At 38.2% G+C, this 14,720-nt stretch overlaps 1 protein-coding gene across 4 annotated transcripts in view; it reads left to right on the plus strand.

The window, feature by feature from the left end:
* Nucleotides 1-14,720, plus strand: part of TRAPPC13 (trafficking protein particle complex subunit 13) — a 47,635-nt gene that overhangs the window by 27,721 nt on the left and 5,194 nt on the right. For 2 of the 4 annotated variants that reach the window (XM_045022289.1, XM_045022290.1), the window contains exons 8-11: nucleotides 3,049-3,066; nucleotides 5,462-5,595; nucleotides 8,418-8,616; nucleotides 14,117-14,217. In XM_045022289.1, the coding sequence (XP_044878224.1) occupies nucleotides 3,049-3,066; nucleotides 5,462-5,595; nucleotides 8,418-8,616; nucleotides 14,117-14,217 (452 nt within the window). The remainder of the gene's footprint in view (nucleotides 1-3,048; nucleotides 3,067-5,461; nucleotides 5,596-8,417; nucleotides 8,617-14,116; nucleotides 14,218-14,720) is intronic. The other 2 variants (XM_045022291.1, XM_045022292.1) reach the window with 1 other exon arrangement.

Consider the following 14,720-nt stretch of genomic DNA (forward strand, 5'->3'; position numbering starts at 1 on the left):
ATACCCCTGGTTGAGAATCACTGGTCTAATCTGAGGGGAGTCATTTGAAAGGGAATTCCACAAGAATAAAGTTGAAGATACTTACTTCATTCATTTTAGGACCTAAGCATAGGATGAAGGAAGGGGGTGAGAGGAACTGAAATACACAGAGCTGGAGAAGATAAAAAACCCTCTGCATGAAACTTATTTAAACTATTTTGCTAACATATAAAGTCCTTAAATGCATTTATTCATATGTACTGTGAGTGGATTTGATTAAAGAAAACTGTAGACTTTCTAGAGGTATAATCATGCACACTGATACCTAAAAGCTGCAAACAAGATCAGGTCTCCATTGTGCCAGGCACTGTACACTAAGAGACAGTCCTTGTCCCAAAGAGCTGGCTGTCTAAATAAACAAGACAGATAAATGGCAGGGGAAGGGAAGGATTATTATTCCTGTTTTACAGATGGGCACCTGAGGCATAAAGATTGTCTTCTTGCCCAGGTCTCACAGGAAGTCTGTGGATGTTTCCCCTGAGCTGCCAATGAATAGCACATTAATTACTAGGTTTTTGCTCAGATTAAAATTCAGAAAAGATGTATAAGTTGAAACTGTATTAAAGTTTTTTAAAAGTCTTCTTAAAGTACACGTCTACCTCGATATAACGCTGTCCTTGGTAAGATTTTTTTGGCTCTCACGTTATAGGTGAAACCGCATTATAGTGAACTTGCTTTGATCCACCGGAATGCGCAGCACTGCCCCCCCCCCCAGCACTGCTTTACCACATTCTATCCGAGTTCGTGTTATATCAGGACACGTTATATCGGGGTAGAGGTGTATATGATTAAATTTTAATCTAATCTTGCAAGGCTGAGTCCTTCTGCATTAACGAAACTCTCTGGGAGTGAGGTATTTAAACAGTATCAGACTCTGAGTGGGTAAAATGGATTATTTCAGATAACTGGGATGATCTTTTAATTTCCAGTGACAGGAGTATTTACAGTATACTCTTGCAAGGCAAATATTTGTACCATTAGTAAAGTAAAGTTCTCCCGGGGGCAAAATAAATGCTTCTACTTTGTATCGTGGATTTACTATTGCTTCAGTAGCAGTATTCCAGTTGGAAAGAGCACAGGGGTAAGCCATGGATATCTGTGAACAAAAGTGTCAGCTAACTCCATAAATGGAATGTCCTGTTGTCCTGAAATACCCTCATGAAGAATGGAAACCGAATCTCTACAGTAAATTTTTAAAGAGCAGGTATTTTTTTCTGAATTACATGAGAATATAAAAAACTTCTTAAATCTGAACTCTTATACTAAGTGCTAGCTAGGCCCACTAACAAATCGCTGAAAATATGGGTCTGCAGTAAAAATACTGAATTACCATATGATGGTATAACTATTACAGCCTTCCAAAATTCTGTTTACCCACTTGTCTAGGGGAAGGGGGAAAATGTTAACAGGTGAATGAAATATCTTCCTTTTCCCCTCATTCCACTATTATCTATCAATCCATTCATCCATCATAATCACAGTAAAGGGTGGCCAAGTAGATTTGGTGCTTGAGCTGGTAAATTTTTAAACACTGTTGCAAGGCTGTTGTAATACATTCTGTTCTATCTGTCCAGGAATTCAGACAGCTTTGTTATCATAGTATGTGACCACGCTGTATCTTTCTGAATAAATGGAATCATTTCAATAAGAAAACTTGGTGAATAAAAACTCCAAATTTATTAAGAATTTTGTTTGCATAGCAAATACAATTAATGGATTTGTCTGGTTTGTAATTTCATTTATTAAAGTATAATTAGCACTGCTGTTTGTGATAATTGGAAAGCCAAAACAAAATGAAGAGCTATCAAAAGCAGTTCTTTGGTTGTAAGTTCCATGTAGTATTACATTAATAGCAACATTGTTGGATGAAATCTGAAGCCTTCTCATTGTGAAGAAAGGAAAATGATCCTTGGGTATAAGAGGGAGCTACAAATAAGGTATTTTATATGTATATAAGGTCTAGTAATTAAAAGTTTTAAAGGGTGACTAACCTGCTAAATTACTGCAAGGACTACTGCAAATGGGATATTACCTATTCATAAGGTCTCCCGCTAAAGAGACTGGATTACCACTCTCCAGTAAAAAGTTAAGAGTTATAACATGTTGAGACAAGAGAAGAGGTAATATGTAAAGTCTTTGTTTGTATTGCAGTAGCACCAAGAGTCCCAAATCGGGATCAGAACCAGGATTTGTTACTTCGTATATTAATGAATAGGAAGACATTATCCCTTGGAATTTTAGGGCCTGAAGCAGCACCCAGTGAAGTGAGTGGAAAGGTTCTCATGGGCTTTGGATCAGGCCCGAAGGATCCTGGTCCTGCAAACACTGCAGTCATTTGAGTACAAGTACTCTCTTGCCTAAGTATTTGCTGCATTGGGCCTTTTTAAAAAAAAAAAAAAAAAGCTTACAGTTCCAATTAGCCTTGTTGAGGAATCTGTCTGTAGTAATAGGCTTTTCCTGGGAACTTCCTATTCTGAGTTTTGCCATTGCTAACAGTAGGTAATGAGTATTTTGCTAGCATATATCACATTTTTCCTGGCCTTCTATATGAACAGTACCATTCATCATCCATCTCAGAAAAAAATCACAATATGGATTTACACTAGGGATAAACTTGGCCAGTTCAGTCTTGCCAAAGGACTAACCACCTTTGATTTCATTAGCTTATCTCACCATACCTTTATCTGTAGCTCACTCACCTTATACTCAGAACCTCTCCCATATTGGATTTGTTCTTCAGCATTCAGAAAAATTAGAGGCATAATTATAAGCAATGCTGTTTAACTATTTAACAATGCTACTTGTACCTTGTTAGAGATATAGTAGTTATATATGTTTGTATCTGTTTTTATTTACATTCTTCTCTTACTAACGCAGTCTTGTTTAGAAGGAACAAAAAATGCAGAAATGCATTTTGTTTGAAAGTTAGTTATCCTCCTTTTTCTTTAACATTTAACCCTAATTTCTCTAATGCTGTCTTTTTTTTTTTTTTTTTTATTTTCCCATTAGAGTGACCTCAGTTCTGTGGTAATTTTTATTTATTTTTTTATAAATATGTATGCTTTTTTTAAATTGTCTTCTATTTGTCTCTGTGCCTGTTAAGATTATTTATTTTAAAAACATAATGGAAAAGCAATGTTCTGCATAAAATTAACTGATACTTTCACATCCATTCTTTTTTAATATATGCAGCTATATATAATTCTTTTAAAATGTTAGCTCTTTCTTTAATACCCATTGTTGAAACCAAAAGTTGAGACTTTTTTGGAATGGTCATTCTACAAATTATTTTACCATAATTTTAGCAGGCATATATATTTTATCTCTTTTTTTAATTTTATTTTTAATTTTTTAAACTAGACAAAGAATTTTATAATGGCTTCTTTCATGTTTGGGGAAACAGAGTTTAATCCCTTTTTACATTTTCGCTTTCGGGAGAATGTCGAACAGTAGTAATCAACTGTTTCCAATATCAAAATTCAGCTACAAGATTATCGTCTTGTTTAAGCTGTTATAGATCCTTTCCTATTTGCAGCAGGTGGAGACAGTGGGTTTCAGGAGAGAGCACCAAATGTCTTCTATCCTCCTTCATGCTAGTTAGAACTATGCTTTCAAACTTTTGATTGCATGCAGTGATGATTTAATATGGTATTTCTGCAGTATTATTTTACTTCAAGGGTTAAGGTGTGCATTGTGTTAAAATGAACTGAATTTTTTATAAGCATTGAATTTAACCATATTATTAAAACTAATCAGCCTTGGCCTTATTAAACTATCTTGCTTTTTCATTGTGCTGGTTTTTTTCTTTTCCCCTTCAACATAACTCTTTCTAAATTTTTGCTGATGGTTGTGGCATTAAAAATAACTGATGTGATATTTGGGTAAATGGAGATTTTAAGCCATGGATTTATGGGATTATATATATATAGTACAGTAACAGTTTGACAAGAGATACTTGGATGATAGTTTAAATTGACACACACTATATTAATTGAGAAATGTTAGTTACGAGGACAGCATTTTACTTGACTCCCTCTCCACCTTCTCCCACAAGTGTAGGACCTCTCCATAGCATGTGGATTTGATAGGCTTTCATTACTGTATGTATACTACTACCATTCCTCAGTTTGCATTTTTTAATTTTTTAGGACATAATGGAGGGAGGTCTCCAATGCCCTTCCATGCTTTTGCTTTTAATATAGCATCTTTTGAGGGTAAATCATAGGAGAATGTTTATCCCATTTTGTCTGCTTTAATTTACATGCAAGACCCTATTTGCATAACATAAAATGAGACTTATTTGCAGATAATCAGAAAAGTAAAAAAACAAACCAAAAAAACCCCTATAAACATAGGAGAGAAAATATGTACCCTTTCCCTAATCCTAACAAAGGGCCCAGATTATTTCCTGCTGAAATCAACGCAAGTCCCATTGACTTTAGTTGGTGCAGGATTGGTCCTTAACTAATTACAAAAGGAATTTCTTTTCAGTTCTCCCAATGCTTTCTGCCTCTGATAACGTGGACTTTCCAGCAATTATTTTAGTCTTAAGACTTTAGAACTCCAAGGTGTTGTCACCTATGTGGGACTCTAGAGGAGCCATAATATACACACACTCCCAGTTCCTTGTTTTCTATGCTGAAGGGTAAACCCAACCTTCCTTGGTGACAGACAGCCTCCATCTGAACTCGTACAGTTGAAACCATGTGGAGACTGATTCCCATTCTAGAACACCTTGCATGGACCATTCTTGGACATGAACACTAAAGGAGACCTGATGTTTCTCATAGATTTTTTTTTTGGAGATAGAGTGCCAATGAAATGATGGATTACATAATGTTAACTGTTGCATGATGTAGCTGAACAAGGGAGGAGTTTGGATTGCTTTGTAGCTAGCATTTCAATGTCCTTTTAAAGCACTACTAGAAGCTTAGAGCATATATCTAATATCTTGTATTTCAGTTCAATAAATAAACTACCTGTTTTAAATATTCTTGTAATATTTATTTTTCTTGTACTTAGCTTGATGCACCAGTAATTTGGCATGGCATGTCTTTAATGTGCATTGCAATTCCCTAACTTTTGTTCTATTACTTCAAAAATTATCTTAGCTAAAACCTAAGTTGTTGCTAACTTGAAGAAGGCCTTGAGAAGTTATCATTCAAAACATTTAAAAAGAATAGGTGATAGAATGTAGTACAGCTATCCCACATCCATTGTTTGGCAAGATAAATTAACTAATGCTTTTGCTCCCATTAAGTGTATTGGGATGGAGATTTTTTTTCTTGCATTAATTACTGTAGCTTTGATTTGCAGGCATGAACTAATCACATTTGTGATTTAATATTTTTCAAACAATAAAACACTGCACTTTTTACAATCCTAGTAACATTTTTATAAACTTGGTCCTCTGCTTTTTCAGACAGATGAAGTATTTCTGGAAGCTCAGATTCAGAATATTACAACCTCTCCAATGTTTATGGAGAAGGTTTCATTAGAGCCATCTATTATGTACAATGTAGCGGAACTAAATACTGTCAACAAAGCTGGGGAAAGGTAAGGAAAAATTGAGAGAGAAGCTCTTGTTTGTCTCAAACTACTATATTAAATATAATTTTCTTAAGGTAAAAGAATAAAATTAGCATAATGTTAGTAGTCTATAGCTCAGTTGGCAGTACTCAACTCTCCTTTGGGGAACTAAAGAATTGAGCCCCTACTCTGAAATGTACCCTTTCCCACTCCTAGTTCTACAACAGTTTTATTTGTATAGATGCTATTTTTAATGTCATATTTGTATTCAGACACTGAAATTGGTGCTGCTAACCTCTCCTTACATGATCAATACAAACTAGATATATTGAAAGTTTACTCCCTTCCCTTCTTGGTGTTTCCTTTATTGTTTAGTTAAACACAAACTTTAGCCTGAGCTCTCTCTAACCTTGCCTCTTCCTAGGATTTCTCCCTGCAGGACACCTTTGACCTTGCCCCTACTGCTTTCTGCTTTTGAGAGAGCTGTTAACCCTTTTATACTTCTCAGTTATAACTAATAAGACTCACTAGAGCCAACTGCCAAGATAGGTCAGCAGAATGGCCCTGCAAGACCGTAGAAAAATGTAGTATTTATTTTAATATACCTGACAGCAGGAGTTCTCAACCTTTTCTGGTCCATGACCACAAAATGACTGAAAAATCATCCTGTGACTCTCAATCCTTCTGGTGCAAAAGATTGTGGGATTTGAATAATGGATGATGTTTTGGTCATTGTGTGTGTCAGATCTAAAAATGTGCGTAAGGTAGGGATTGCGGTGCTGCTGTGGGGTAAAGTGGGACTTCTCCTTGCCTGTACGGGGCTCAGCTGCAGGGCAGAGGAAGCATTGTTCCTATGGACTGTAAAGCCTGCTCCAGCCCTCCATGCAGCACTGTTTCCTTTGTCCTGGAGTAGAATTACATGCAGGGCAGGGAGGGTAGAAGAGATGCTCTGGGATTGGGTGAGAGAGGACAGAGGATAGCAGAAGTAGAGAGAAGAGTAGGGATTGAGCTGCTGTTGGATTTTAAAATAGTTCTCAGAGAGCATGATGTAACCCAGCAGGTGCACTCTTGCTCTCCACTTCTGGATCAGGCTCCTCCAGTTGAGCAGTGCTATAATATCGCATCTAAATGGTATAGCAGACCAGCTCAGGAAGGGCATTAGTGTGTAGCTACAGCATGGAAGAGCAGAATGGGGTATCAAGGCTAGTGGCAATGGCAGAGAGGAGGGGACTAAGGATCAATACAAAGAAAGACAAAATTATCTGAGATTTTGCAGGTGGAGGAGAGTGGGGACAGTGTTAATGTGTTTCTTCACTAGCAGCATGAAGTGGTGATACTAAAAGATAGGAAGAATTGCCAGTGCTAGATTTTTAATATACAGTTCTTAAGCCCAGGTGTCCTTGGACTATGACGAAAGCCACCAGCTTTCACCAACTTGAATAGGTCTTCCTCGGCTAAATTATCTGTTCCTTCTGATTGGAAGATAGCTCAGCCTCTGGTAGAGCAACCAGTTCCAGTAACATTCCAGGAAGCTTTTGAGAAAGGGAGTGCCATTGTGCTATTACCAGTTCAATTCTTCGGTGCTACTGGATGGTGTTTAGCCTAATTTGCTCTTGAATTTATTAATATTACAGTAGATGATGTTGCTCTAGCCTATAGAATTGAACTGCTAGGTTATTAAAGTTACCAGGTGTGTGGATTATTTTTAATGCAACTTAGAACACTATCAGTACTGTGTAAGCAGGTTCTAATGAGTGAATCTAGTTTCTAAAATAGATTATCCTTTTCCCTTCCCCTATAAAACCTCTTTCAACAGACCTTGGTGTCATTGGAAGAGTGTCAGTTTGGCTGATGTCATCTGTAGAGTTCCTTGCTTATTCACACACTGAAGTGTTTTTTCCACAAAAAACAGGAGTACAGGAAGCCTCATTAAACTTTTTTTTTTTAACATAAATGTTTTGGCTAGAAATACTACTGATATTTAGAATATTTATTCACATTCCGCTTTTGTCTGTTTATATTAATTTTAAACAGATTTAAAGACAAAGCAGGCCTCCCTGTGGCTCTTTGTACAAATATCACCATTTCCCATGATCATGTACTTAATTAAGGTTTTGAGATCTGCTCCATTCCTGTACATAGAACGCCTTTCTCAAATTATTAGGACAAATATTATTAGATGAAACACAGAAGTTATATTTTTGCACATTATGTTGCCATGTTCTTATTTACCTCTCTCCCTCTTCCACCCACCTCGAACCCAGGCTGAATATAGTGCAAATTATCTCTCTTGCTTGATATCTGTGATAAATGAGGCGGTGCTACAGCTGTTTGTTTGAACTTAAAATGAAGCTGATGTTTTAATATTCTGGTCTAAAATGATACAACTTTCATAGTGCTTTTCTTTTTCAAAGTTGTGTGCAAACCTTGTCTAAACTAGATAACCCTGTTCAAAAAAAAACAAAGTGTCACCAGAAGACTATGATTTAGGCTAGAAACTAATGGACAATACAAGCTATAATTTAGCAAAACTGACTTTCCCAGGACAGCTTTTTCCCCACATGTAAATACACTTCTCATGGTTATTATACTTCAAATATTTTAAATTAGTTCCTTGATCCTGAATTCTTCTCTGTATGCTTTATGTTTTCTGGTTTGGCATGGTCACTGTCTCTGCTTAGCTTATTTTCCATGTTTCTGTAAGAACGGCTTTCTGTAGGCATCTTTCATCTTTGAATAAGAAACTACACACAAAGTAAATAGGATTTTATTGAATTATTCTAAGGCTAAGATCAAGAATCCTGTTGAAAGTAAGAGTTTAAACTGAGGAACCATGTTCTTTCTTCTAGTGTCTCTACATTTGGTTCAAGGACATATTTACAACCTATGGATACTCGTCAGTATTTATACTGCCTAAAACCCAAGCAGGAATTTGCAGAGAAAGCTGGAGTGATTAAAGGTGTAACAGTAATTGGAAAACTAGACATTGTATGGAAAACCAATTTAGGTGAACGGGGAAGGTTGCAGACCAGCCAGCTCCAAAGAATGGTACGTCTTTTACAATCAGAAAATCCATTTTCAAGATGACTGAATGCTAAATTGAATACTTAAACTGTGACAGGAAAGAAAATAGTTCATAGTGCCTGCCTGCTAGCTGAACTTATTTTGAATTCAACATGTGTCTTTATACTTCACACACATTTTGGAAAACTATGTAGTGTAATTTTTCAGCAAAGATTTGCTCTGTGAAATGTGAAAAAACATGTTTCCTGAGGTAGCGTAGCTGAACAATAATGCTGGTTTTTCTGACTTTTGTTGGTGTATGAGAGGCAAAATTCCGTTCAGCTTGCTTGATGTTTTACTTTGCATAGCAACATGCCAATTTTTGAGACATTGCACCACATAACTTAATGGATCATAAATTTAGAATTGCAAGAGTAAAGCATTTAACTTACCAAAGTACCAGAGAATGAAGAAAAATTAATTCCTTGAATGGAGTTTGCCAACATATTGAAGTGCAGTTCTTGTCTCAAAAGGAGTCACTTTAAATATGGCTCCCCTTTTATCTCACAGATCTCCTCCCTTTGTGCATTTGGACTCATCTGCTTTCTTAAGCAGAACATCATGAACTATTCTAATGAAAATAGTTTTTATATTTTACTCTTCTTAGTCTTGCAGAGCCAACACTGCAAAAATGAATGAAATCTATTCTTCCTTCTTGTGGCTCATCAACAGTTGCTTACGAGTTCTTATTACAGGGCCAATCAGTCAACTGTGCAACCCCACTGTCTTTACTGGGCATCACAAAGAGTTAAATATTTGGCTTGTAGCAGCACCTTTATTGATGGTGATGGATTCTTCCTTTCCCACATACCAACTTGACAGTTGCATCCCAGGCTGCACTTCCAGAACTAGCAGTCAGGAAAAAAGTCTCTTTGTAACCAGTTGTTTGCAGTGGTGGTGTAGCGGTCTTGGCCCCAAGATCTGAGAGAGACAAGGTAGGTGAGGTAATATCTTCTGTTACTGGCAGGTGTAAGCTTTTGAGGCGCTCAGAGCTCTTAAGATACTTGAAAGCTTGTACCTTCCACCACCAGAAGATGGTCCAATAGAAGATATTACCTCACCTAACTTGTCTCGTTGTAAACAGTATGGAATCAATGAGACACAAACCTGAAATGCAGAATTGCCACTCTGATCTTCTTCTTCTTCCTCTTATTCACTCCCAGTGGAGCATAAGGCGTCAACCATTCTCCTCCATTCATTTCGTTCTTGAGCGAGGCAGCAAATTTCATCCCACTTCATTCCCATGCCTTTCATTTCCTCTTCAATGGTCCTTCGCCACATCCCCAATGGTCTACCTCTCCTCCTTCTTCCTTGTGGTGTCCATCGTAGGGCAATATGAGGGTGTCTATCAGCACCCATTCTCAACACATGCCCCAACCATCTCCATCTTCATTGTTTGGCTTCATCCACTATGTTGTTAATGCCCGTTAATCGGCTCACTTCAACATTGGTGATACGCTGCGGCCAGTGTATGTTAAGAATTCGCCTAAGACACCTTCCTTCAAAACCCCGAAGCCGACTTTCTATCTTCTTGTTGGTCCTCCATGTTTCCGCCGCATAAAGCAACACAGAGCGGACGTTCGACCTGTAGATCTCTACCTTGGTTTTCATTTGCAAGATGGCCGACCTCCAAATGTTCTGAAGTCTATAGAATGCAGTTGCTGCAAGACCGATTCTGGTAGATATCTCCTTCAGCCGATATGTAACTACCAAGATATTTAAAATCGTTCACCTCCTCCAATTCTACGTCACATACTACTGTCGTCGTCGAGCTGGCTGTTTTTACTTTCATTGTTTTGCTCTTACCGGCGTGGATATTAAGTCCCACGCACCTTGCTGCTCTACCTACTCTATCAGTCTTCTCTTGGAGGTCCATCTGAGAGCTTGAAATCAGGGCGATGTCATCCGCAAAGTCACAATCTTCAATATGACCAGAGGGTCCCCATGCGATCCCTCTTGGCCTATCTTCGGTGGCTTTCCGCATCACCCAGTCTATAACCACAAGAAATAGGATGGGCGAAATAACACATCCTTGTCTAACTCCCGTTCTCACATGGAACCACTCGCTCTGCTGTCCTTCATGTCCTTCGTTGCTTGGTCCCAAGCCCAAGATGTGAAAGGATGAGGGTTGTGCGTTGGGTTGGCAACCCACCACATAAAAAAAAAAGAAAAAAAAAGTGCCACAGAAACGTCAATCAAATCGCCACTCTGATAGTCACTTGTAAATTCACATTGAATTACTGACATTTCTTTTCCTTTTTACGTGTATGTATGCTTACATCAAGTATCTCTTCCTCTCCGCCTCCCCCCCCCCCCCGCATCCAACTGGAAATGGTTCTTTCTGTAAGCACCTTTCATCTAGTATGCCAGGATTTGTAGATGTCATTATTTTTTATCCCTAGGGCTTCATAGGTATACTGATGAACCACCTCTAGCCTGCTTGTTTATAACTTCCTGTCCTTTGTCAACCAACTCTCTCATCTTCAGCCTACCTTATCACAAATTCCTCTTTCCCCTTTAAAACAGACTTTTCCCACCTAAAATCAGAGTTCTTTCATTCTGTCCCCTTCCTCATTGGACACTTACTTTGGAAATTTGATTATCTCCAGTAGCTTAACTCCAGCTGCTGGTGCTTGAAAAGCCAATGATACTCCTCAGTTTCCTCTTCATTGGGCATATTGAAACCGAAGCTGACTATATAATGAATCTCTCTAAATTTCAAAGATGGGTTCACTTCTAGTTTGTCATTGTTGTAAACCAGTGGTTCAAAGTAGCCCTCTTTCTAATGAGAGCTGTGAGGCGTTTTCTACACTTAGCTATTTCAAAGATGCATGCTGCGTGGCTCACAAATGTCTTATTTTTCTCTCTATCCAATTACAACCTGACTCCCACACTTCTCTCCTCTGACCTTCCAGTCCCATCAAACTACTTCCTTGTTAGATGCCTTTTCATTCGTTTTCTCCTGCTAACCTAATTTTACTGCTTATCACTTCTGCCATCACTTAATGGGAGTTTCAGTGGGTCCAGGATTTCACCCTTAATATCTGCTGGCTTTCATTTCTGATGAAAGCTTTTGATGTTCCCTTCCATTTTCTTGTATCTCAGGGCTTCACTTTTGGCCTCTTTCTCATTCTGGAATGTCTAATTGTTAGCTTCAACGTTGGATATTGCTTTGTGCATGTGATATCCATCTCTCCTCTGACTCATCAGCTCTATCTGTCTTACCGTCTTAATTCTGTAAAGTATCAGAGGGGTAGCCGTGTTAGTCTGGTTCTGTAGAAGCAGCAAAGAATCCTGTGGCACCTTATAGACTAACAGACGTTTGCACCCACGAAAGCTCATGCTGCAAAACGTCTGTTAGTCTATAAGGTGCCACAGGATTCTTTTCTGTTAATTCTGTAAGATGCTGGTAGACCATAACATTCTACTGCTGAATGGCACTGCTGTTTTTCTTAATTCCTAGTCTTGAGAGAGTCTAGAATACTGTCAGGAACTCAGCTGATTTGGGGCTAGTAACTGAATGAGCTGGAGTGGACCTAATAAGCCCTCACTAAGTGACTACGCTACCTGATTGGTCAGAAGAACCAACAGTTGATCATTAAAGCCCTTAGCAGCAGCAGTACAATGGCTGCTCAGTGTGTTCCAGACCTGCTTCCTACCTAACCCTTTCTCTACCCCTTGCCTGCTCCACTTCAGCCCTAGACTCTGCCTAGACTGTGAACTCTTCATTCCTAATTCCTGGCTCTGACCACTGGCTTGCTTCCTGACCACACCTCAAGTTCTGCCCTCTGATTCTGCTCTGGCCACTAGGTAGCACTACCTACTCCTTGGTTTGTGACAAATAGTATGGCCAAACTACCCTCTCATTTATGAAATGGGATCAGATCCTTTCCATTCTTCCTCACCTTCACTGGATTCCTCTCTCTCAATCCAACTGAAAACATGGCCCATTTTAGCCTGCGTCTCCTGTGTTCGCCTCTTATGTCTCTTCCCCTCAAATCCCATAAGTTAGAGGTTGCCCTTTTTTATAGCTGCTCTATTGATCTGGAATTCTCTCTTAAGCAACCATTTCAGCTCTTCAAATGAGTTTAGTACTTCTCTACTCACTTTAGTGTGTTCAAGACAGGCTTTTCTTGCACATCTACACTTTTAAAAATTAATCATATTTCTCTCCGTTATATACGCCTTTCAGCCTGCCAGCAAGTATGTATTCCCCACTCTGTCAATCATTATCTTTTTGCATCACTTCTTTGTAAAGTGTTCTGTGATACTTGCTGAAAGATGCCATATGAAAAGTTACATTTCATACAGGAAAACTTATAATAAACATACCACCGCTACCCTAGTATTTAAGTGCTTCATCTCAATGAGACTCAGGAGAGGAAAGAAAGAAAAAAGGCAGGTGGGAATGGACAGTTAACGCTTTTGGAAATAGAACATAAAGCTTTTTATATCATTTGCTGGCTTGAATTCAGCCCAAGCAGGTAGTAACCAAAGCCTCTGCCATATGATGGCTAATCAGTGAGCTATGTAAAATGACTTGAGTCTCAATTCAAATTATAGTGGACAAATGTTGACATCTAATGCCACCCTAGCTGGCAGTTACTAGCAATATTTTTGGCAGTCCTAGTAGACGTTCTACAGACAAAGGATATAGAGATTGAATTATTATCAATTCTATGGGTGAGACAACTCTGTCCAGGATGAGACGTATTAGTGGGACGGTGTGGGGAAACGTATATTTCCATTATCCACACTGTCGCTTGCATTTGAGCACAAGTAAGATTTTATAAAACCTCCGAGAGTGAAATGTGGCTCACATTCAAAACTTAAATTAAGAAATTGGAAAACTTAATCATAAGGAGTGTAAGTATCAGAGGGGTAGGCATGTTAGTCTGGATCTGTAAAAAACAACAAAGAGTCCTGTGGCACCTTATAGACTAACCAGAAGTATTGGAGCATAAACTTTCGTGAGTGAATACCCACTTCGTCAGAAGGCGTGTATAATTCAGATCTTATTTTTCCTATGAGTCTTTTCCCCCATCTTAACTTGTGATAAATTTATTTGTTTTTCTTTCTATTTCTTAGGCCATGTCTACACTAGCACTTATGTCAGCAAAAGTTTTGTCACTCAGGGGTGTGAAAAAAACAGCCCAAGAACGACATAAGTTTATTGCCAGCGTAAGTGCTCGTGTGTACAGTGCTATATCAGCAGGAGACGTTCTTCCGCCGACATAACTACCGCCACTAGTTGAGTTGGTTTTATTATGTTGAGAGGAGACCTCTCTCCCATCATTATAACATGGCTACACAAGCCCTTTTACAGCAGCACAGCTGTATCGATACAGTTGTGCTTTTGTAAGCTTGTAAGTGTAGACATGGCCTTAGTTTAAATTTGTTAGACTAGACTAAATGAAAGTTCAATACAGTACTTCAGCTTTGTTACCAATGACTTGAAAAGCTAACTATTCTTGTACCTCTGCAGGCCCCAGGTTATGGTGATGTAAGACTTTCTTTGGAGACGATACCAGATACTGTAAACCTGGAAGAGCCTTTTGACATTACGTGTAAAATAACCAATTGCAGGTAATATCAATTGGTTTTTGCGCTTTTTTTTGATAGGGGAGGTTTGGTTTCTTTAGTGCTTGCTGCTAAAGTAAATTTTAAACATGCATCTTTGTAGATATATATCTATATAGATATATAGTAATGCCACATATTGTTACCCTTTGTTGTTTGAAATACATTTATATTAGAGTAAATTAAAGTGATCATAAAGCTATAATTCCACCAAAGGTGATGGTGATACTGCTGGAATGGCTTTGGATGTTGCCAAAATTCTGTGGTGAAAGTCTGTGTAACTTTCAATCTTGTACATTAATGTGGATACAAGTGTTAAGTTACAAAACATCTTACCCTGTTCACGTAAATATAAGCATTAAGTAGAATAAAGGATACCTTCAGTGTCAACTTTAACTGTCACTTACCCTGCAACCCCCCAGAAGCATTGTCCAGATGTTTTTAAAAAAATTAAATCTATCCAAGTCTTGAATATCAAGTTTGCACTTGATGTGACTTGTAAGTGTCAT

This window comes from Mauremys mutica, chromosome 6 (genome assembly GCF_020497125.1).
Source record: "Mauremys mutica isolate MM-2020 ecotype Southern chromosome 6, ASM2049712v1, whole genome shotgun sequence".
Taxonomy (NCBI): Eukaryota; Metazoa; Chordata; order Testudines; family Geoemydidae; genus Mauremys; species Mauremys mutica.